The following is a 24,286-nucleotide window of genomic DNA, read 5'->3' as shown; positions in this document are numbered from 1 at the left end:
TATTTTCTGTTTATATGTAGTTGTTATTTCGTCACCAGCATGGCAACCCATAAAGCCTATTTTATTTTTTAAACATTTTAAATAATTTTTTGTGCTTATTTTTTAGCATATTTTAATTTAAAAAGTGATTATACACATCTACAGGAAAATATCTTTCCAACAGAAGAACCGTAGATTTTCCCTGCGATGCACACGAGCTGAGAAAAAATGTTTTAAAGAAACATGCTTGCCTAATAATTATTACAAATAAATGTTTGTACTTAAATACATCGTGACCTATAGAAATGACGATATTTACGTTCAGGTGACTGACGTCGTTTTTTGGAATATGGACTCGGGTCAAAAACTCAACGAAACAGACTTCTCTATTTTCACCCAACACTTTGAATAAAACGTGTGATTGGTGTTTCTTCCATTTCTTTTTTATTTTCTGTTTATATGTAGTTGTTATTTCGTCACCAGCATGGCAACCCATAAAGCCTATTTTATTTTTTAAACATTTTAAATAATTTTTTGTGTTTATTTTTTAGCATATTTTAATTTAAAAAGTGATTATACACATCTACAGGAAAATATCTTTCCAACAGAAGAACCGTAGATTTTCCCTGCGATGCACACGAGCTGAGAAAAGATGTTTTAAAGAAACATGTTTGCCTAATAATTCTTACAAATAAATGTTTGTACTTAAATACATCGTGACCTATAGAAATGACGATATTTACGTTCAGGTGACTGACATCGTTTTTTGGAATATGGACTCGTGATATCTTTGGATACTGAAACCATACCTCCTACCCTTCTTTCAAAGCCGATAACTATTTTGATATATTTTAATTGCGTAGGAGTGTTGACTGAATGTTTGTATATTATTTAAAACAACGTGTGCCAAGACCGTTGATTAGGATACTGTAATTGCCAGACAATTTGCTATATAGTTTATTTAAACCGTTGTTCTATTGGGCTAAAATAGTTTTACTACAAAAAATAAATACTAAAGATAAAATGGCAGTTTACATAGTACCCAGATACATACCTTAATGTACCCATACTACCTTATTTATCTACGTTAGCTCATCGATAGCTTACTTACTCTTAAACTCAACCATAAATTGAAAAATTGAGTATGTTTAATAATTATACTGCAGCTTTAAGAACGAAAAACGGTCAAGATAGTGCATCTATTGTCCCAAGGTTCTTTGGTTCCTGTATTCATGCATTATAGTTGTAGTACTATGTGGGTTTTTACCCGCTTTTTATACACTGCGATCATTGATGAAATGAATAGTATACCTACTTTAGTGATAAAAGGTTTACGACTTGATAATCTGTACTAATAAATAAATTATTCATTAAATTTAAAACTCAGAAAAAAAGATTGAGCATAAATAACCGATGATAATAGTTTTTACGACTTTATTACTTCGTTGTACATAAAAATGTGAAATTATCCAATTAATTATTTTATGACGTTAGTTATGGAAATATAGGACGATAAAAGTTAATGGATGTAATGAAGTTGTCTATTACAATTGTTCAAAGTGGTTGAGTTGTTGGCGTGCTTATTTTCATTTTCAGTGCGGGTTACATGGATAAAATCAAATTTATTTGCCATGCATTTGCACAGTATACTAATTAATATTTTGAGTACTGATACATAATATATAATGTTCTGACACAAAGTATAATGAAATAATGGCACCAAATTGTAATTAAATCCTGAAGTATGATTATAGTTTTACGTTTTTTTTTTTAATACGTTAAGTTTAGTTTGTGGGAGAATAGAAAAAAACATATCTAAAATATATTTGTATTTATATTACACACAGCTTTGATTAAAGACTAAGTAATTGTGAATATAAATTACTCTTTCAAATTATAAAAGTTGAAATTTTTTTTATATTTTTTCATAAATCTCGGTGACTCTTACTTCCTGCACTCGGTGCATACAGGAAATGTAAGGGTTGACTAGACTGATAGGAGAATGTATTGCGAAAATTTCGCCATTTTAATTCCACATTACAAAATGGCGGCTCGTCGGCGTGTGGTTGCGCCGGTCGCCGCGGGAGGGCAGCACCGTTGGTGGTGGGGAGTGCTGTGGTGGTGGAGGGGATAAGCGATAGTCGGTGTTCGGCTTCGCTCGCCCTTTCTCGTGCACGGGTGTCTCATACGAGCATGTTTAGTGCGTAGACTGTGCGTGGACTCTTTTTAATAGTGTGTTTTGTTATTGTTTTATTCACAGGTATTTACTTACTGTTACACTACTGGTTTCACCTAGTTACGTAGTTAGTTTAGAGTGTCGGTCCGGGTAAGATGTTGCCATCACCACAGTTTCCCACTCCGGTCTGTTGTGCCGTGTTGGTGGCACAACTGTAGGCCACGTCCGGCATCAAGCCGGCTCCGGCTCACTCGTTCTTGATTCAATTACTTTCTGTTACGTACTTTAGACTTGTCATCACTCTTTGTACGGGTGAACGACGATGGTAGTTACGTAATAGTTTTATTCCTATGTGTAACTCGACTCCGAGTTGCTACAAGTTAGGCTATCTGAATATAGGGATATTACATCACTTGTTTGTTACGTTAATCTGATCAATCTGAGAGAGTATGAATCATAATCGAGATAATAGTACATTATGTTATACGATGAGTATTTTTAGCTTTACAATAGATTCACCATATAAATACGGATTTATGTTTTGTTACAAATTTCAAGGTTGCCTCTGAACCGTACATTTACACGAATACTAGGTACACTCCTACACCCAGTAAATTAAGTTATTTTTTTAGTATCGCTATCCCTCATATTTGGTAAAATGCAACCTAATCGTCTGTCTACGCGGAAACACCTGTCGATTGTTTGAAATGCACTATACTTCCGGTTGCTGGCTCATTTCCGGTCGACGTTACAACGTGGTTGGTCTAGAGTTCAATGCCTTAATGATCGCCTGTCCGTCTGCTTATTTTGTAAACACCTAGGATACATAAGAGCAAGTGCACCCCATTGTATTGCATTTCCTGCTATATTGTATTGTAAGACTGGTTCCGCCGAGCCCTAGCCCTCGTCTTAGCGCCCCTCACCCCAGTGTACTAGAGGGTAGGTTTTTCAGCGGTTGAGATAGGCAGGCTCCCTTCACCTGATGTTTATTATGATAAACGCGTGTTTTGAAATGTTTTGTATTCTTTACAATAATGGACACGTACTATACTCGGACTCGATGTATAATGTCTTACTCACTGGGGGCTTGTCTTGCCACTTTTGCATGCGTCCTTTAATTTCTAATTTGTATATTCGGCATTTAAATAATATTTTCATACTAAGATTATTTATCTTTTAATATTTTTAGTGAGGTCTTGAATAAATTTATTTGTTTTTATATTTTTGAGAATTGGGAATATTAGGAAAATGAATGGAAATGCACGTGGTTTTTTTCAAACTAGCATAGCGGAGGAAACAGGTTTTGTTTATTTCAATCAATTTTATCAATTTTAATAGATGCATTAACTTATCTTATATTCTCAACTTAGATATGCGGGTTTTCACTTATGAATCATCAGATTGATTAAACATTTGAATTATAGAGATAACTTGCACTAGGCTAAATTGAAATTTTCCACTGATACAGTAACGATGTGTTTTCCTGTTTAAAGTATGTTTTTTATTTGATATTTATTTTTTTCCAATTACCTAGAAAAATCTTGTGAAACCAATCAGGCAATTTAACCGCCATATTTCTTTCAATCAAATCTTGGGTCCGTTTCCTTCTGCTGCTAACAAAGTTGATTCATTAGCGACAAGAATGTTTCCGAATATTACAAGGAAATGGAACCGGAAGCAGAGACATCAGGTGGACATCCGGTCGGACAGGTTATTCTTATTCTTCCCTCGGTGGTCCTTCCTAACTCACCCCTCAAGCATGGAGTTGCATATTTTATGACACCCTCCTTTGGTGCCCCGATATCACAAAAGCTATTTGTATTTCCTTATTTGCCCATTGTATTTCATTGTATCCAAATATGTTTTGAATCGTGCCGTTTATAAGGGCGTATTTTGCAATTCATAAGTCCTCCGCTGGAGAGAGGAAGAGAAATGGGAGTTGGTGTGCGAGTGTGGAGGGCTTCAGACACTATCAGGAGCTTGACTTATTTATTGACAATAACTGTTTTATTGTCGTTGATAAAGACGACTGCGATGCTGCAAGTGAGGAACTTTGTGCTTGCTAGACTTGTTCACTTCTAAAATTATATAGAATCTTCCATTTTTATCAAGCTTTTGGTTACTACCCTCATACACTACAGGTTGTAGGCCTAAGTGATGGATTTTATGTTACTGGGACCTTATTTCGGTGAATTCGGAAGTATTGCTAGAGATAGGCCTATTGTTTTTTTCTAGAATCCTTCCCTATTGGTTGTGTTTGTTCCTTATATTGAAAAGTAACGGAGTAGGTAAATTACGTAAACAAGTATGTTATCCACTCCACGTTGAACTATGGTACTATGTATTACAAGTTGGTTGAAGATAACCTGCAGAATAAGTAATTTTTGGAGATAAGAAACATGCCCTCTCATCTGAATGTCGAACCCACTGAAATATAGAGAAGGTATAACCTGGCTCTAGACAACTGAACATATAACCTACAACACAGCACGTGTAGGGTTGTACTAGACAACGGAACGTAGAACCTACTGTATGGCACGTGTATGGTAGATGTAAGCAACTAAACACAGAACCTACAGCATAGTACGTGTAGGGAAGATGTACATAAGGTGGGGCTAGACAACGGAACGTAGAACCTACTGTATGGCACGTGTAGGGAAGATGTAAGCAGAGGCAACTCAAAACTGAGACCGCAGTAGGGTGAGGCCTGGAATAGTAGGCTATGGATAGGCAACTGAACACAGAACCTATAGTAAGGCACATGTAGGGACTAGGGAGGATGTAAGCTGGAATGTGTAGGCTAGGCCTAGGTCGGGGGTAATGACCCCTAACTCTCCCCCACCCTTCAGTCAGCATGGCCGCTGCTCTATCGCTTCTGCTTCCTAACTTCCTTCCCTCTGCCTACTCTCTACTCTACTCCAGTCTACTCTCTGGAACATTTTGAACTATTTCAATCGTCCGACCGCTTCCCCTCTTAATTGTGTTTTATGTGGACAGGGGTACGCCATAGCTCATGACGTGTATTCCGCCTTATCTCTTCAAGTCGTTTTCCTACGCTACAGGAACGAGTGGCGTACTCTAAAAACCCTAATTTAGCTAGTTCTATTACATATCCACCTCTTATTGCACATTTGAAGGTGGTAAAAGATTGTATTTCGCTACGAAATATCTCTTGGATTATGGGCAAATATTTCAGAACATGGTTTTCCGTCTATCGGTTCAAAATTTGATAAGGGTGCGTCTTCTATCCGCATCCTGTATTTATACCGCGCTCTCCTCTGTACAGTTTGACAATGGCGAGTCCGGTGTCTAATACAGACGAGAGCGATGTAGGTATAAATAAATCTCAGTGGTGAGGCATGGCGAGCGGTAACCTCAAGAGGTTACTTATTTGCTACTCCTCAGTGCTCACTCCTGGCTGAGGAGCCGACGACGCCACCTTCCGCAATGACTCACCGGGACAGCGGTGCCAACCTTACCATGTGAAATTCTTGCTCATTCGATATGTTATGTTAAGGTTCGTGGAAAGGTTATTTCCAATATTACAACGTTACATTTGTCGAGTATTCGATACATGAGTATGCTTTGTGTGTGGGGATGGGAAAATTATTGCCGATTTTACCACGTGGATTGTTTTTACATTGGGTTGGACCAGAGGCAAAGCTTCGTTCAATACGGTTATACAATTCAATGCAAATGAATTATTTTAATATCAGCCTCACCGGTCGAAGTAGTCATTAATTTTTGTAAACTTGTTATATGTTAAAGTTATTACAGATCCGACTCTGCGCGGCATCCTTATATATAATACGTGAAGGCAGTTCTACGAAACACTACTACTCCGTTAATAATGAACGGATTTTTACAAACGACGTGTCAAAATAAAGTATTTTTTGTCTAGACACCCCCTTTCACTAATTCCTGTAATAAAAGTCCTCTGGCTTTGTCTTACAGACCATCAAAATCCCAATGTATTTCTTACGAAGAAAATATTTTGTTTACTTAAACAGGCAAATAATTTGTATTAATTACAGCTGTTCATTGTAAACACATGATACACACAAGAGCGTTTGTTTTCAGTTTCGATAACTAGAGTAGAGTGATTGATTACATTATCTTGGAGTTGACTCTTTTACATTGGAAATTATTACTGTTAGGATTATTCGTTTTGAAATAACGCCTGTAATACTTTGCAATTGCTCGAACTCGAGCAACAGGTCCACTAGTTAAGACTATTATTTGTGAACTCTCGTCACTCGCAATTTTTTTAGAAGGTGTTACACTTGATATTCTCTAGTGATTGTACTATTGATGCTAATCCTGGCTATGGTTAGTTGTCGATCTCGATCATTACATTTGCCTATGGGATGGGAAATATGGTTTAAAAACTTCTCTGATTGTAAAAGTTGAATCTGATTCAACATTTAACTATCCTATTGTCGTGTTGTGAGGTTTTTAAGCAAACTTTCAATTAACATAATTTTATTCATCCGTCCCTACCCTTCGTGTTCCACCATTTCCACTCATATTAAAAAATATATTATTTGTCCAACGAATCTTGATATACGGTTCAGCAGCAAATCATTTACATGTAAATATTGTACAGGCTGTGGCTTTTTATGTATGATTTAGCTTGTGATAGCTAACTGTAGAACAGTCCAATGCATGATGATCATCACGCCCCTTGCATGACATGCGTATTTCCAATGTACTGTGTATGTGTGTTGGATTTACTCAATTAAACCCAGAATTAATTGGGTATGGTATTGCAAACTATCACGTATACTATGCCAATTAAATAAAAATATTTCCCAAGCTAAAGCTGCTCCGTTTTTTTACTTGTTGCTTACTATTTGTTTGTCCTTCATAAAAAATAGAGTTATAGTTTTGATTGGTCGTCATAAATCAAACTGGAAGAAGGTTATGTTATATGTGATTAAATCATGAAGTTAAAAACTTAATGTCAAATCGGTTCGAGGTAGTATTTAGTCAGTAATATCTTTAGTTGATTTGTCTGTGGAATTGTTTTTATGACGAGATTTCAGACTAGACTTTCGATCCGTCTAATTCTAATTGCTCATCGTTATACCTTAGGAGCAGAACTAAAGAAACCTATAGAAAATATAGTCTAAAAGTATATACTAGATTTTAAACATATGTACGAATGCATTTTGACGTACGGTATTTACCTACTGTATCATTTATCTCCTCAGTACGGCCTCCAATGACGTATCTGTAAGTGTAAATTATGCGACGTTAATACAGTAATACACACAGCAGTCGCACTCGCTACGATCAAGTTGTCATATATAGATAAACTGCGTGAACATCTCGACTTTTGTAAATTAATTAGGTAGTCTTTGTAGTTATGAATGTTGAGAAACAAAATCATACTAATGCCAAATAAATGTATTCCGGATTTGTGACAATTGATGGATATTTATACAGAAAGAAATCATTATCATAGTGACTAGAACCTGAAGCGTTTTAGGTAAAAAGCGTGATTTACTGGCAGTGGTCTCAAAATATTACTTTATTTGAGTTAAATAAAGCATATTTATAATTTCTTGAAAAGTGGAATACGGTTTTACGTTTCAAGTACACTAATAAAAATTATCGATAACCATTACCTAATGTGGAATTCTTTAAAATTTGCCAGCTCACAGGATTGTACATTGTATGAGTCCAAGGTTCGATTATACCTTCTCTTAAAGATAAGGCTTCGTCATTATCAAAAAGACTCCTGAAAACAGACTGTTGAGAATTCAGCGTGGTATTCTTCAAAATGTATTAGCACACTAGAGAGCAACATGGTTAAAATCCAAGATTTGACATTTACTTGATACACATTAATGTTAATCCTCCTAGTCTAACATTTGGCAGAGAATACTCGTGGAAATCTAAACTATTCACAAATGTTACTTGGGCTTGGCTAGGGATTCTCCAGGATTTGTCTGCACAGTGTTGCAACATTGTACAAACAAGTCCAATATTCCACTTGTGCAAATCGTTTGGTCTAAGATCCTAGTCTAGTCATTCCATGACAGTAGACTCGTGTATATTTAGCTGAACGTCTGAGGTATTTGTTTGTGAAGGAGCCGACGCCTGAAGGAAGGTCTTGCCATCAGGAACTTTCATTATTTGGCAATCGCAGTGGCGTATGAAAGTAATGCTATTGGAAGTAAAATACCAACTAAAATACACAACGGTAAGAAATGTTAGACATTTTATTTTATTTTCTACCAACGATATACACGATTTTACATTATTTCGTATACTACAGATGGCCAACAAGATGTGAAAACCGTTATGAGAGGCTGGCAATTGACAGAGATAAACGATAAAAAAGCAAACAAGCATTAACAACAATTTAACTACGTCAGCAAGCAATAGGAATAAGTGTATAACAAATATTAACAATATGAATAATCAAGCAACCAACAACAGTACAAAATTGATAACATCCATATACTTTTTAATACTAATGTTCCAAATTGGGCTGCACTTTAGTTTACGTCCTACACTCATTCGAATACAATTTTCGATTTATCGATTACCGGTATTTCATTCAATACATCAAGAATGAAATAATCGATGTATCGAATAATCAATATATTGATATTTTTCATTCGAATAGGACGTACACTAAAGAGCAGCCTCAAATTGTAAAACGATAAAACTTACAACAGCTTTTACATAGGAATTAGATATCTATTTCACCATCCACAATCCAATGGTTTACCTACCCAGGATTACAAGTTTACATATTATGATCGTGTGCTTGGTGTTGCCACATTCATTAGTCATTGGAGTTTCCTGTTTGCGCAAGTGTTTGTCCCGTGCCCTCCCCAACTTTCCCTTGGTCCACCCTCGAGAGCCTCGCCACGTCGCCAAGTTCATCCGACCTCAAGGTTACCAGAGGCTCCAGCAGAGGGATGTTCTGAAACTGTCCTCTCCAGCCTGTAGGATTTCACGTCACAGGCCGCCAGTTTACGTACTGTAAAATCACTAGTTAAACAAGAGCATTAAACAAACATTGTATTTGGTTATGAATCAAAACACCAACAAAGAACAAACGTAATAATTAACTTACTCATTTTAAAAATCAGCTGATTAATTCAGTTAAAAAGAGTAATCAAAATTCAAGAGCATTAAAGAAACATTGTATTTGGTTATGAATCGAAACACCAACAAAGAACAAACGTAATAATTAACTTACTTATTTTAAAAATCAGCTGATAAATTAAATTAGCAAAGAGTAATCAAAGATTACTCAATCACTAAACAGTAAGATTACTTACTTAATCAGTAATTAATCAAAATTACACATCCCTTTAGTGCTGCAGGATTAGAGTTAATTTATACTGTACATGATTTCTCTGTTTCGGATTTTTTTTCATTAACTGGGCCATCAATGTAGAATTTAACAAATTGAATTTGAGAAGTGTATTTTCTGAAATATATTTCGTAATGGGAGAATATATTTTGATTTAAAATGTCTCTTGATGAACAGAAAAAAACATGGTCGTTTATTGAGTACCCGTAAATGTTTGGGCCCTTTACTATTTTTGTGGATATACAGTAGATAAATTTCCAAAATGATGGCGTTTAAGAGACCTTGCATTGTATTTAAACATAGACAAATATAATTCAATAGTTTACTAACAGCAGTGATGCGGTTAGTATAAGTTCTGGCATACACCGCTAGGAGTGCCGTGTAGTTCGGCGTACGTGCTACGTAGCCTAACTACACGGCACTCCTAGCGGTGGACGCCAGAGCTTATGCTAGCCGCAGCACTGCTGTCGGTCTATATTTAATTCTACTTTCTATGATTTAAATGATCATTTTCCAATGTTTTTGATTACTCTTCGCACAGCGTTTACACTGGAAATGCACGATTGCAAAATAATCCACAGAAAGCGAAGCCATTGTCGTGTTTTATTGCTGATACTAATCGATTATCGGATACCTGAACGAATACGTTTCCTCGTCACGTGTGTGACAATGGCAATATACAATGAAACGTTACATTTAATAACCTTTAAAGACTACTTCGTGATTCGCTTTGTAAACAAAATATTACGACATCGTATATCTGCAACTGCAGGAATTTCTTTAAACTGTCCTTTGATGCTGGCGATGTTAAATCGTTTATTGTTGCTTCGAGACTGTTTGTATTTAATTGTTATATGTATAACTTGCACTAATAGTTAGTATGAAATCAAACGCTGCCAACAGTTAAATTATTTCTCGAACTTGTTTATGATCATTTGAACACACTTAAAGGTTGAAGATTCAACCGTCGTAAATTGTAGCACAGACAAAAAAAGAATTAGATATAGACTGTCAGCCGTGCTGTTACCATAGGTTCTGGCGCACACCGCCGGGAGCACCGTGTAGTTACCTAGCGCGTACACCTTAATTACATAACGCTCACAGCGGTGTGCGTCAAAACCTATGGTAACCGCAACACGGCTGACATTCCATATTTAATTCTTTTTGTCTATTATTGTAGTCGTTCAAAAACTTACAAAATTGCGATTGCGAAGCCCAACCTCTTCCAGTCCGCATAAATCCAAAGACCTTTTCAACTATTTGTAGACGTGAGTTTAATCACAATATTCGTGTCAAACACTGACGACCTGTGTCGGGATTGAAATATCTGCGAAACAACTATATTCGTCTACAAGTATTGATTTAACTACGTTGTATGATAGTAGTGTGCCATGTAGAACGTAGTAAAATACTTTATCGGAGGTAGTACCAATCTTCGCCGAGGTAGTAAGATATCTTGTATAAAGTAGTAACATACTTTGTCCAACGTTGTAACATACCTTATCCGAGGTAGTAAGATGCTTTACCCGTGGTAGTAACATAATTAATCTGACGTAATAGCATACATTATTAAGTAAGATACTTAAGCAAGATACGGTACTTAAGTATTAAGTAAGATACGGGTAGTAAGATACTTTACTCGATAAAGTAACATGTTTAACGACGTAATAACATTCCTTGTCATAGGTAGTAAGATACTTTACCCGACGTAGTAACATACTTAATCCGACGTAATAGCATATCTTATCAGAGATAGTAAGATACTTTTACCCGACGTAGGAACATACCATATTCAACGTAGGCTATAATAACTTACCTTACCCGAGGTAGTAACATTCCTTGTCTGAGGTTGTAACATACCTTGTACGAGGTAGTAAGATACTTTGCCCGTGGTAGTAACATACCTTATCCGACGTAATAGCATACCTTATCCGAGGTAGTAAGATACTTTACCAGACGTAGTAACATACTTTTCCGGCGTAATAACATACCTTGTGTCAGAGGTAGTAAGATACTTTACCCGTGGTAGTAACATACCTTATCCGACGTAATAGCATACCTTATCCGAGGTAGTAAGATACTTTACCCGTGGTAGTAACATACCGTACCTTATCCGACGTAATAGCATACCGTATTCGAGGTAGAAAGATAATTTACCCGACGTAGTAACATACTTAATTTGACGTAATAACGTTCCTTGTCAGAGGTAGTAAGATACTTTACTCGAGGTAGTAACATACTTAATTTGACGTAATAAAGTTCCTTGTTAGAGGTAGTAAGATACTTTACCCGACGTAGTAACATACTTAATTTGACGTAATAACGTTCCTTGTCAGAGGTAGTAAGATACTTTACTCGAGGTAGTAACATACTTAATCCGACGTAATAGCATACCTTACCCGAGGTAGTAACATGTATTTTCCGAGGTAGTAACATTCCTTGTCTGAGGTAGTAACATACCTTGTACGAGGTAGTAACTTACCTGCATGTTCCTATAGATTTTTGACCGTTGGGAGTGGTAAATTTGTGGTGATTGTGCAACTTAGACATTGACGTAGTGAGTGAGAATGACTTCGCCGAGTGAGATAGAAGACGGTTCCGCCCCCATCACGCCCGAGGAATACAACGGCTTCCACTCCAGGTAAGAAACTGTCAGACTAAACAATAATAACATGTACGTAATATTTCAGATCTTCCTAATTACTTAAATCGTTAAATCGAATGAAAGTATCGATATGGTGGATTGGATCGAATTTGTATCGATATGACAATATCGGATCGAGACACCTAGAAAATTTTTGGGGAATCGTCAAATATAGGCCTACGTGTCAATACATTACACATTCATGTATTTTGTTTACTTGCGTATCACAGTGAATTTGTTTTATTTACATCAGCTGTTTTATGATAGAGTAAAAGTATCGATACATTTTTCAATACGTCGAATTGATGAACAGTTCCAATTAATATTTATGGCGTATCAAGTTTAGTTCATCGATGTATATGTTTAATTATCAATCTAGTTTCATTTTTACGAGGACAGTCAAATGAAAACATCGTATATTATTGATATGTACTGTATCAGGAATAAATCAGTTCAGTAATGAATACAGAACATTAAACACTGTTTCGATGTCATTTATCTCGTTTGTATATCGTTAATCTATGGTGTATTGAAATAAATACTGTTGCAACTTTGAAACTTATTACTGCATGGTATATAGATGTTATCATTCATTTTGTTAACTGTTACCATAGACAAAAATAGTTAAATATATACTGTCAGCCGTGCTGCGGTTACCATATTTAACCATAGGTTCTGGCGCACACAGCTGGGAGCGCCGCGTAGTTACGTAGCGCGTACGCCGTAGCTACATGGCGCTCCCAGCGGTGTGCGCCAGAACCTATGGTAACCGCAGCACAGCTGGTGGTCTATATTTAATTCTTTTTGTATATTCTGTAACCTATAACTGTGAATTTCTGAGTCTTAAATGGGTAACTTTGATTGTTAAGTAGCACAGACATTTTATTCCCTATTTCTGACCTTCTGTTAATAAAACATCTTTGTAGGTAAAATCTGCAAGTGCTACTGTTTATTTTATGTAGACAACTAGTAATTCGTATTCTTTTGTTTGTTCTTGTTTACACCCATAAAATAAATGTTAATCTATTGTCGTTAACGCGTAGTGTGTACATAGTAAGTAGAGTTGGGTTAATTGCCTTTTAAATTAGAGTTGTAGTTGTTTCTGTGTGTTATTTTGTGTAATTTGATGTGTTTTGTATGATTTACCTTAGTTGGTCACCGTATGAAAATTACAAAATTAGTAAAATATTTAAAATTAAATACGTTTGAGGTAAAACATTTGATTTAAAATTAACGCAATTTTGTTCGTGTATAAAATTTAATTGACGTATTTTAATTATACTATTTGGCAATACGCGCAGGTGTGTCACACTGTACGCGCATGGCGTATATAATTTTAATAATACTCAATAATGACAATTAAATTTATGGACAACAGTTTTAGCGTAATCTAAGGAACTAAGTCCATTGATATACTTGCTCTCAGTTTACAATGAAAATGCCTTTAAAATGACTCAGCATATCATGAAGTTCCTGATAGTCACAGTAGTTCAGTGTGATTCAGATACTTGTACAGCTCCTACAACATCCTTGTGTACCAAAGTTGTAGTGTATCTATGAATCACTGGTTCAATGATACAGTTGCTCCGAGATTGATTGTTGAGAGAATGTCTTTACAATGACTCAGCATATCGTAAAGTTCCGGATAGTCGCAGTAGTTCAGTGTGATTCAGATACTTGTACAGCTCCTACAACATCCTTGTGTACCACAGTTGTAGTGTATCTTTGATTCACTGGTTCAATGATACAGTTGCTCTGAAATTGGTTAGAGAGAGAATGTCTGTACAATGACTCAGCATATCGTGAAGTTCCTGATAGTCACACTATAGTTCAGTGTGACATTCAGACACTTGTACAGCTCCTACAACATCCTTGTGTACCACAGTTGTAGTGTATCGATGAATCACTGGTTCAATGATACAGTTGCTCCGAGATTGATCTGGTGAGAGAATGTCTTTACAATGACTCAGCATATCGTGAAGTTCCTGATAGTCACAGTAGTTCAGTGTGATTCAGATACTTGTACAGCTCCTACAACATCCTTGTGTACCACAGTTGTAGTGTATCTTTGAATCACTGGTTCAATGATACCGTCCTGTAATCCAGCTACTAGGAGGTCACGGATTGTGGATATTTATAGGTATGCACTGTGGATGGGATACTCCCTGGTGTGGATTAAAGTCCGCACTAGTGAGTATTACGACTATCCGCAGTACTATCCTGATAATTAGACCAATTCGTATATACCAAGGAAAAATGTGGTTCGGATTCCACTATAAACTGTAGGTCCCTTAGTTGCCATTAGCTGTTTGGGCTATTCTGAGATGGCTGCTCTGAGATTGATTGGTGAGAGAATGTCTTTACAATGACTCAGCATATCGTGAAGTTCCTGATAGTCACAGTAGTTCAGTGTGACATTCAGATACTTGTACAGCCCCTACAACATCCTTGTGTACCACAGTTGTAGTGTACCTATGAATCACTGGTTCAATGATACAGTTGCTCTGAGATTGATTGGTGAGAGAATGTCTTTACAATGACTCAGCATATCGTGAAGTTCCTGATAGTCACAGTAGTTCAGTGTGACATTCAGATACTTGTACAGCCCCTACAACATCCTTGTGTACCACAGTTGTAGTCTATCTTTGAATCACTGGTTCAATGATACAGTTGCTCCGAGATTGATTGGTAAGAGAATGTCTTTACAATGACTCAGCATATCGTGAAGTTCCTGACAGTCACAGTAGTTCAGTGTGACATTCAGATACTTGTAAAGCTCCTACAACATCCTTGTGTACCACAGTTGTAGTGTATCTTTGAATCACTGGTTCAATGATACAGTTGCTCCGAGATTGATCTGGTGAGAGAATGCCTTTACAATGACTCAGCACATCGTGAAGTTCCTGATAGTCGCAATAGTTCAGTGCGATTCAGATACTTGTACAGCTCCTACAACATCCTTGTTTACCACAGTTGTAGTGTATCTATGAATCACTGGTTCAATGATACAGTTGCTCCGAGATTGATCTGGTGAGAGAATGTCTTTACAATGACTCAGCATATCGCGAAGTTCCCGATAGTCACAGTAGTTCAGTGTGACATTCAGACACTTGTACAGCTCCTACAACATCCTTGTGTACCACAGTTGTAGTGTATCTTTGAATCAATGCTTCAGTGATACAGTTGCTCTGAGATTGATTGGTGAGAGAATGCCTTTACAATGACTCAGCATATCGTGAAGTTCCCGATAGTCACAGTAGTTCAGTGTGACATTCAGACACTTGTACAGCTCCTACAACACCCTTGTGTACCACAGTTGTAGTGTATCTTTGAATCACTGGTTCAATGATACAGTTGCTCTGAGATTGATTGGTGAGAGAATGCCTTTACAATGACTCAGCATATCGTGAAGTTCCCGATAGTCACAGTAGTTCAGTGTGACATTCAGACACTTGTACAGCTCCTACAACATCCTTGTGTACCACAGTTGTAGTGTATCTTTGATTCACTGGTTCAATGATACAGTTGCTCTGAAATTGGTTAGAGAGAGAATGTCTGTACAATGACTCAGCATATCGTGAAGTTCCTGATAGTCACACTATAGTTCAGTGTGACATTCAGACACTTGTACAGCTCCTACAACATCCTTGTGTACCACAGTTGTAGTGTATCGATGAATCACTGGTTCAATGATACAGTTGCTCCGAGATTGATCTGGTGAGAGAATGTCTTTACAATGACTCAGCATATCGTGAAGTTCCTGATAGTCACAGTAGTTCAGTGTGATTCAGATACTTGTACAGCTCCTACAACATCCTTGTGTACCACAGTTGTAGTGTATCTTTGAATCACTGGTTCAATGATACCGTCCTGTAATCCAGCTACTAGGAGGTCACGGATTGTGGATATTTATAGGTATGCACTGTGGATGGGATACTCCCTGGTGTGGATTAACGTCCGCACTAGTGAGTATTACGACTATCCGCAGTACTATCCTGATAATTAGACCAATTCGTATATACCAAGGAAAAATGTGGTTCGGATTCCACTATAAACTGTAGGTCCCTTAGTTGCCATTAGCTGTTTGGGCTATTCTGAGATGGCTGCTCTGAGATTGATTGGTGAGAGAATGTCTTTACAATGACTCAGCATATCGTGAAGTTCCTGATAGTCACAGTAGTTCAGTGTGACATTCAGATACTTGTACAGCCCCTACAACATCCTTGTGTACCACAGTTGTAGTGTACCTATGAATCACTGGTTCAATGATACAGTTGCTCTGAGATTGATTGGTGAGAGAATGTCTTTACAATGACTCAGCATATCGTGAAGTTCCTGATAGTCACAGTAGTTCAGTGTGACATTCAGATACTTGTACAGCCCCTACAACATCCTTGTGTACCACAGTTGTAGTGTATCTTTGAATCACTGGTTCAATGATACAGTTGCTCCGAGATTGATTGGTAAGAGAATGTCTTTACAATGACTCAGCATATCGTGAAGTTCCTGACAGTCACAGTAGTTCAGTGTGACATTCAGATACTTGTAAAGCTCCTACAACATCCTTGTGTACCACAGTTGTAGTGTATCTTTGAATCACTGGTTCAATGATACAGTTGCTCCGAGATTGATCTGGTGAGAGAATGCCTTTACAATGACTCAGCACATCGTGAAGTTCCTGATAGTCGCAATAGTTCAGTGCGATTCAGATACTTGTACAGCTCCTACAACATCCTTGTTTACCACAGTTGTAGTGTATCTATGAATCACTGGTTCAATGATACAGTTGCTCCGAGATTGATCTGGTGAGAGAATGTCTTTACAATGACTCAGCATATCGCGAAGTTCCCGATAGTCACAGTAGTTCAGTGTGACATTCAGACACTTGTACAGCTCCTACAACATCCTTGTGTACCACAGTTGTAGTGTATCTTTGAATCAATGCTTCAGTGATACAGTTGCTCTGAGATTGATTGGTGAGAGAATGCCTTTACAATGACTCAGCATATCGTGAAGTTCCCGATAGTCACAGTAGTTCAGTGTGACATTCAGACACTTGTACAGCTCCTACAACACCCTTGTGTACCACAGTTGTAGTGTATCTTTGAATCACTGGTTCAATGATACAGTTGCTCTGAGATTGATTGGTGAGAGAATGCCTTTACAATGACTCAGCATATCGTAAAGTTCCCGATAGTCACAGTAGTTCAGTGTGACATTCAGACACTTGTACAGCTCCTATAACATCCTTGTGTACCACAGTTGTAGTGTATCTTTGAATCAATGCTTCAGTGATACAGTTGCTCTGAGATTGATTTGAGAGAGAATGCTTTTACAATGACTCAGCATATCGTGAAGTTCCTGATAGTCACACTATAGTTCAGTGTGACATTCAGACACTTGTACAGCCCCTACAACATCCTTGTGTACCACAGTTGTAGTGTATCTTTGAATCACTGGTTCAATGATACAGTTGCTCTGAGATTGATTGGTGAGAGAATGCCTTTACAATGACTCAGCATATCGTGAAGTTCCCGATAGTCACAGTAGTTCAGTGTGACATTCAGACACTTGTACAGCTCCTATAACATCCTTGTGTACCACAGTTGTAGTGTATCTTTGAATCACTGGTTCAATGATACAGTTGCTCTGAGATTGATTGGTGAGAGAATGCCTTTACAATGACTCAGCATATCGTGAAGTTCCCGATAGTCACAGTAGTTCAGTGTGACATTCAGACACTTGTACAGCTCCTACAACACCCTTGTGTACCACAGTTGTAGTGTATCTTTGAATCAATGCTTCAGTGATACAGTTGCTCTGAGATTGATTTGAGAGAGAATGCTTTTACAATGACTCAGCATATCGTGAAGTTCCTGATAGTCACAGTAGTTCAGTGTGACATTCAGATACTTGTACAGCTCCTGCAACATCCTTGTGTACCACAGTTGTAGTGTATCTATGAATCACTGGTTCAATGATACAGTTGCTCCGAGATTGATTGGTGAGAATGCCTTTACAATGACTCAGCATATCGTGAAGTTCCTGATAGTCACAGTAGTTCAGTGTGACATTCAGATACTTGTACAGCTCCTACAACATCCTTGTGTACCACAGTTGTAGTGTATCTATGAATCACTGGTTCAATGATACAGTTGCTCCGAGATTGATTGGTGAGAATGCCTTTACAATGACTCAGCATATCGTGAAGTTCCTGATAGTCACAGTAGTTCAGTGTGACATTCAGATACTTTTACAGCTCCTACAACATCCTTGCGTACCATAGTTGTAGTTTATCTATGAATCACTGGTTCAATGATACAGTTGCTCTGAGATTGATTGGTGAGAATGTCTTTACAATGACTCAGCATATCGTGAAGTTCCTGATAGTCACAGTAGTTCAGTGTGACATTCAGATACTTTTACAGCTCCTACAACATCCTTGCGTACCATAGTTGTAGTTTATCTATGAATCACTGGTTCAATGATACAGTTGCTCCGAGATTGATTGGTGAGAATGCCTTTACAATGACTCAGCATATCGTGAAGTTCCTGATAGTCACAGTAGTTCAGTGTGACATTCAGATACTTGTACAGCTCCTACAACATCCTTGTGTACCACAGTTGTAGTGTATCTATGAATCACTGGTTCAATGATACAGTTGCTCCGAGATTGATTGGTGAGAATGCCTTTACAATGACTCAGCATATCGTGAAGATCCTGATAGTCACAGTAGTTCAGTGTGACATTCAGATACTTGTACAGCTCCTACAACATCCTTGTGTACCACAGTTGTAGGTTGTAGTGTATCTATGGATCTCTGGTCTTTGCAAAATGTCACGTTTGTCGTTCATCCCCAATCAACATCTACTTGTAACAAAATCTATTTAAATATAGTTATCTCACTAACAATACGTTTACGTACTAACCACTGTCTTGCTCATCACTCAGACTTACTCTCTTATTAACGATAACCCTAATTAAAAGTTAACTGGTTTTTTCTTGTAACACAATAATTTATCTGCTAAATACGTAACGTTAGAAGCCTCAGTAGTAAATATGCTAATGGTAATCACCAATCATGGAATCGCCTCATTAACAACAATATTTTATAACTTGACCATCTAGAATGTAATCTTTTGTTCTTATAACACCGATAACATTGGAAGGCTCGTAAACTTTATGCTACTTGACGTAGGCACGAGTTTGGCCTGTTATCAGTGGATCGCAATGATAAGAGTTGATCACGCTGGGGCCGGCTGACCAGACTCCAAAGTTCGACATTGTCCTCACAAGATCTTGAGTCCAGTCAAATATTTGGGCTTAAAACTTCTCTTCTTGGAGCCCCAAAGTTCTCGCATAAGAGAGCAAAGGTACCTCTGTAAGAGACTTGTTAATGTTTTGTATCTGTTCAGTTCCTCCAAACTGTCGTAAAGTTCTATCAATCAAACACCATAAGAAATATTGTCGTTTAATTGAAAATTACATTGATATCTTTCGAAACCCTTTTGCGTGTTAAGAGTGTGGATGTAAGCCACACAACCATTAAAGAATGGGAATTGCTGTAAAAAGCTTCATTCGAGAAACTGTCCCTTGAAAAGGGAGTTCTTGATCGACTTGATTAAATTTTGTAGAAAATACTAAAGTACAAATTAGGATTTACTACTAATTTTAACCAACCAGGCGTTTCAGAACCCCCTTTTTTCAAAATGCGGTTCTTCTTCATACGTATACGTACGGTTTGTAAGTTATGAAGAATGAATTTTAATTGTTTTAAATTCTAACCCTCACAAACCTCGTCGCGTCACCAACTGCATTTGAAATGCAGGGTATAGGTAACTTTTAATGGCCTAAATTACTGTAAAATATATTTTGATAATGTAATGGAAAAACTGCATATTTTTGTAGTTTAATCTTCCAAAACTTTTCAAGGCCAACTTGGCTTAGTTTTACACTATTGACCTAGAGGATCACTAGGTTTACTGATTTTCCTTTAATTCCTTAAACCTCAAGTTCGTCCAATTTGTGTCTTGTGTCAAGATGTCAGGGTTGCTGCCTGTGTAAGACCCCCACTATACTTATTGATTTCCCCCCACCCTCTTCCCTTGGTGGGGTCCATTCACCGGTATACACTCATTCCACTACAGTACCGAACACGATTGAATCGTGGTTTATGGAGTGAACAATGTTCCTGTGAAAGCAAACATTTTCATAATCATCAACGTATATTTTGTTACTGTACTCTTCGAATACTCTTCGAAATACTCTTCGATGAATGTTGAAAATTGTAATATTTCGAGAAATTCACCAATTTATCGACTAATCCTTATGATTAAATTGAGTAGGACACAAAGTGTTGACTATTTCACAACGATTTCACACTAACTTTGAAGAAATCTTCGAAGTTGGACTCACAGTTATGTTTGTTGGTCAAATATTTGCTATACATACCGTTATCAGCCTCTCAACTGATATGCTGTGTACAGATAGCGAATGTTGTATTTTACAACTTCGGGGTCGTATTCACATGGTTCATTTTTCAATGTGGAGGAAATTAAAAAAAAACTTAGAATTTCTGCTGTTATATTATCATTTAATTGTCACAATGGTAGATATAAAAAGTACACGATTGACATATTTAATTTAAATTGGAATACTAAGGTATACAATTTTTATAAAATATGTTTAGAGTATACACTTTTCAGGTGTCATTTTGCACACGACCCGGCTATTGAAGGGTTGGTGTTGAAATTGAGGGTCCACTCAAAATTCAAAGAGTGCTTAAATTACAACACATGCCACGGTGGTCCAAATGACTGTTTCTACGATGTTTGGTATAGAAATTATGTAAAAATGTTTATGTTGAACACAGTTAGTTTTTTGGTACTGAACTTTTTTATGTTGTATTATTTCTAGCATGTAAATAACTAAGCGACATTATATTGTGCCAACTACACCGTTACTTGTACCATACTGTAGATGTTCCTCTTCGCCGAATAAAAGATTCCTCCAAAGTCCATTAATTATGTAGAAAAAGACCTCCACTTCTAAACTCTCTGTGGAATTATACAAAGCAGATGTTATGGTTAAGTGCATGGAAAGTTAATATTTGTCGCTAAATTATTGGGGTTTCCATTTTCCGTGTACAAATCTAGAATTTGACCTAAGAGTTCTTGGAGCCTAGACGTTCTAACTCACAAAACAATTAAAAAACAACCATGAAAATTTCTAATCCCACAGTATACTAGATATTTAAATTACAATCACTTAGGTATTTGAAAAAAAATATTTTAAGGTGGTAAATAACTCTACAGTGGCTGTTGAAAATAACAAATTTAACATTGCTCTTATGGGGGGCAAATCCAAGATGGCCGGTGGCCTCCATGGACTCTCTTGGAAATGCATCCAAAACAACAAACAACATTTCTAATCTTGCAGTATACTAGATAAGTACATCATTTTCACTTTGGTGTTTGAAAAACTATTTTTGAATGAAAAACTTTTTTTGATGATAATTATCTCTTCAGTAGCTGTTTGAAATTAACCAAGATGGCCGCTAGCCTCCAAGGACTCATCATAACGTCATCTTCATTACAATGGAAATCGTCTAAATGCATAGGCAACAAACTAATGTGCCTGACTCCAAAAAATTATACAGTACATGAAAACAGGACATAAAAATAACATAAACCAGGACTAGTCCCAACCAGCGTGTGCGCCGGCCATCATGCACTGGCTGGGGACTGCAGACGAATGCATGTGCATTGTGCATCGTTCGGCGCCCAAACTGCAACTAAGGGGTGGAACTGCATTCTCCACCTTGCACTTGCAACGAGGTGCATCCCCTCCCCCCTAGCTCACCTCATTGGCTACGACTCCATTTTACAATAAACTATCTCTCCCTCCAAGGACACGGCCGTGACATGGCGGACTGGGAACTGGGAACCGAGGTATATGGAGTTTCGCTCTTACACCTGATCAATTTTTCTCACCTTACAGTATAGTATAGCCAACTGATCGCATGCCTTTCGGAATCGCCAACTAATCAGAAACACTAGGTAGGCCTACTGTAGGACTTTGCCAACTGTTGGATATCCCTTACCGTACATGGTATAGAAGAATCGCCAACTGAGCACATACCACAGGATCCCCTTGCTAACTGAAGACACACACTACAGTAGGACCTTGCCAACTGAAGACTCACCCTACAGTAGGACCTTGCTTTAAGTGATCACGCACCCTCTAGTTATCTCTCCAACTGATCACACACCGTTCATCAGAATGTCTCGCACTGATCATAACATCGTAGAGCAGGACCTCCCCAACTGATCACATACCCTACAGTAGGTCCTCGCCAAATAATCACACACCCTACAGTAGGTCCTCGCCAACTGATCACTTACCCTACAGTAGGTCCTCACCAACTGATCACTCACCCGACAGTAGGTCCTCGCCAACTGATCATTCGCCCTACAGTAGGTCCTAGCCAACTCATCACTCACCCTACAGTAGGTCCTCGCCATCTGATCACGCACCCTACAGTAGGACCTCGCCAACTGATCATTCACCCTACCCTACAGAAGGTCCTCGCCAACTGATCACACGCCCTACAGTAGGACCTCGCCAACTGATCACCCACCGTACAGTAGTACTTCGTCACAATGGCTGCCCAGTGACGCAACAAGGGGTGAAGGCTGCGCCCCTTATTGGTCCTCCAGCTCCATTTTACCTCTCAAGCTGTAATGAGCTTCTATCCTAATTACTAGAGGGTTGTGAGGGTCAGTTACTTGCCTTTTGTCCTTGTCAATTTAGATGTTTAAGCCACGTTTTTGTCCTTGGCGTTTTGATTTTATGCGGGGTGAAACGGCAATCTTGTTTTCTACCAATCTGATCAATAGATCTGATCCTTCTTGATGATAGAGCGTTTCCTCACTTTAACTGTAGCAAACTTGTTTTAATCATAGTTAAAGCACTTTATGTTATCCGATTTATGTTGTCAATTGTCGCTTTTGATAGATAATTATTATTCCTCTAAGTTGACCACTGTATTGAGCGTTTTCTTGCAGTTAACCCACAGTACCGAAAGTGGTACTCGGCACTGCGTTGTAGTTGTCGAAATAGTTCGTGTGTACTCGCAGAATTATTTTTTGTATTTTACGAATTTATTCCCGTGTTGCACCGACCACCTTCTTTATTTGTTATCGTATGCTTCCGCAAATGCATGCTGTCGATGAAATTCCCAAGTGTTTTTCCGATGGGAACATTGCTCTTGTTCATTGTATCGGAATGCATCGATTTCTATGCATCCGAATAGTCGTTGAGGTAGAGTAACCTTTTTCTAGGTCCATGTGTTCAATTCCCAAAGATTAAAAGACCCGTGAGAAATTTTTGCATTTTAATAAGGTTCAAAACTTATTGGGGAATAACTAACAAACAATGCAACACATAATTTTAATGAATTGTTTTTTCTCTTGTTTCCAAACTGACTGTGGTTAAAAGTTCAACCGAAGGATCATCTGTTCACATTTAAAAATAGTTGTAACTTTGAAAGCTCATTCTAGAAATATACCAAACGCTACGGGATGAAGCTCTACAGGAAATTACTTGACCACTTTTCCCTGAGCTAGATCATAAGCTTCAAAATGACACATCAATCGTAGAATGTAAATCGAATCTTAATTATTACAGGTAAAAATAGGATGCTACAGAGAAACCCCTTATTTAATTTAGTATATACAAAGTTGGGGTTCCTTTCCAGGGACGTTTAAGGATATAGGCCTATCGGTTGGAGTAACTGAAGTTCACGTATTATTTCTGAAATGTGAAAAACTTAAAAACGCACCATGTGCAGTGACGCCTGCGAACTTGGCTGCCGGCAAACCGCAATACTCACTACACAAGAATTCTTATTACTGTGGCCCGAACCATCTCTGTGCTTCACAAAAATACACAATATATGGGTTTTTCACTGCATCAGATTGTAGTGAAATTGTTGCCATTGTCTCATTAACTATTAATAAAAAAAAAATCACTTTTAGTTGAATAATATTGTGAATGATTAGGTACATTTTTACTTTTCAAGGCTGGACGTTTAGCGACGAAATAAATGGGTTGTTTAGTGTTTTACAATTTATTACATTCAAATTCAAG

The 24,286-nt window shown here is 37.6% G+C and overlaps 1 protein-coding gene across 13 annotated transcripts in view; it reads left to right on the top strand.

The window, feature by feature from the left end:
- Positions 1–2,113: 2,113 nt before the first annotated feature.
- The window catches only part of LOC128991400 (insulin-like growth factor 2 mRNA-binding protein 1), a 73,341-nt gene continuing 51,168 nt past the window's right edge, over positions 2,114–24,286 (top strand). For 9 of the 13 annotated variants that reach the window (XM_054414242.1, XM_054414239.1, XM_054414237.1 and 6 more), the window contains exons 1-2: positions 2,120–2,239; positions 11,990–12,132. In XM_054414242.1, coding sequence (XP_054270217.1) covers positions 12,059–12,132 — 74 coding nt within the window. In that variant the 5' untranslated portion in view covers positions 2,120–2,239; positions 11,990–12,058. Of the gene's footprint in view, positions 2,240–11,989; positions 12,133–24,286 lie in introns of all 13 variants that reach the window. The other 4 variants (XM_054414244.1, XM_054414230.1, XM_054414231.1 and 1 more) reach the window with 3 other exon arrangements.

This window comes from Macrosteles quadrilineatus, unplaced genomic scaffold (assembly GCF_028750875.1).
Source record: "Macrosteles quadrilineatus isolate MER2022 unplaced genomic scaffold, UCM_ALF_1.0 Scaffold_4__1_contigs__length_99947679, whole genome shotgun sequence".
Lineage (NCBI taxonomy): Eukaryota > Metazoa > Arthropoda > Insecta > Hemiptera > Cicadellidae > Macrosteles > Macrosteles quadrilineatus.
Note: the sequence above shows the minus strand (reverse complement) of the source record. Positions and strands in the feature narration are given on the sequence as shown.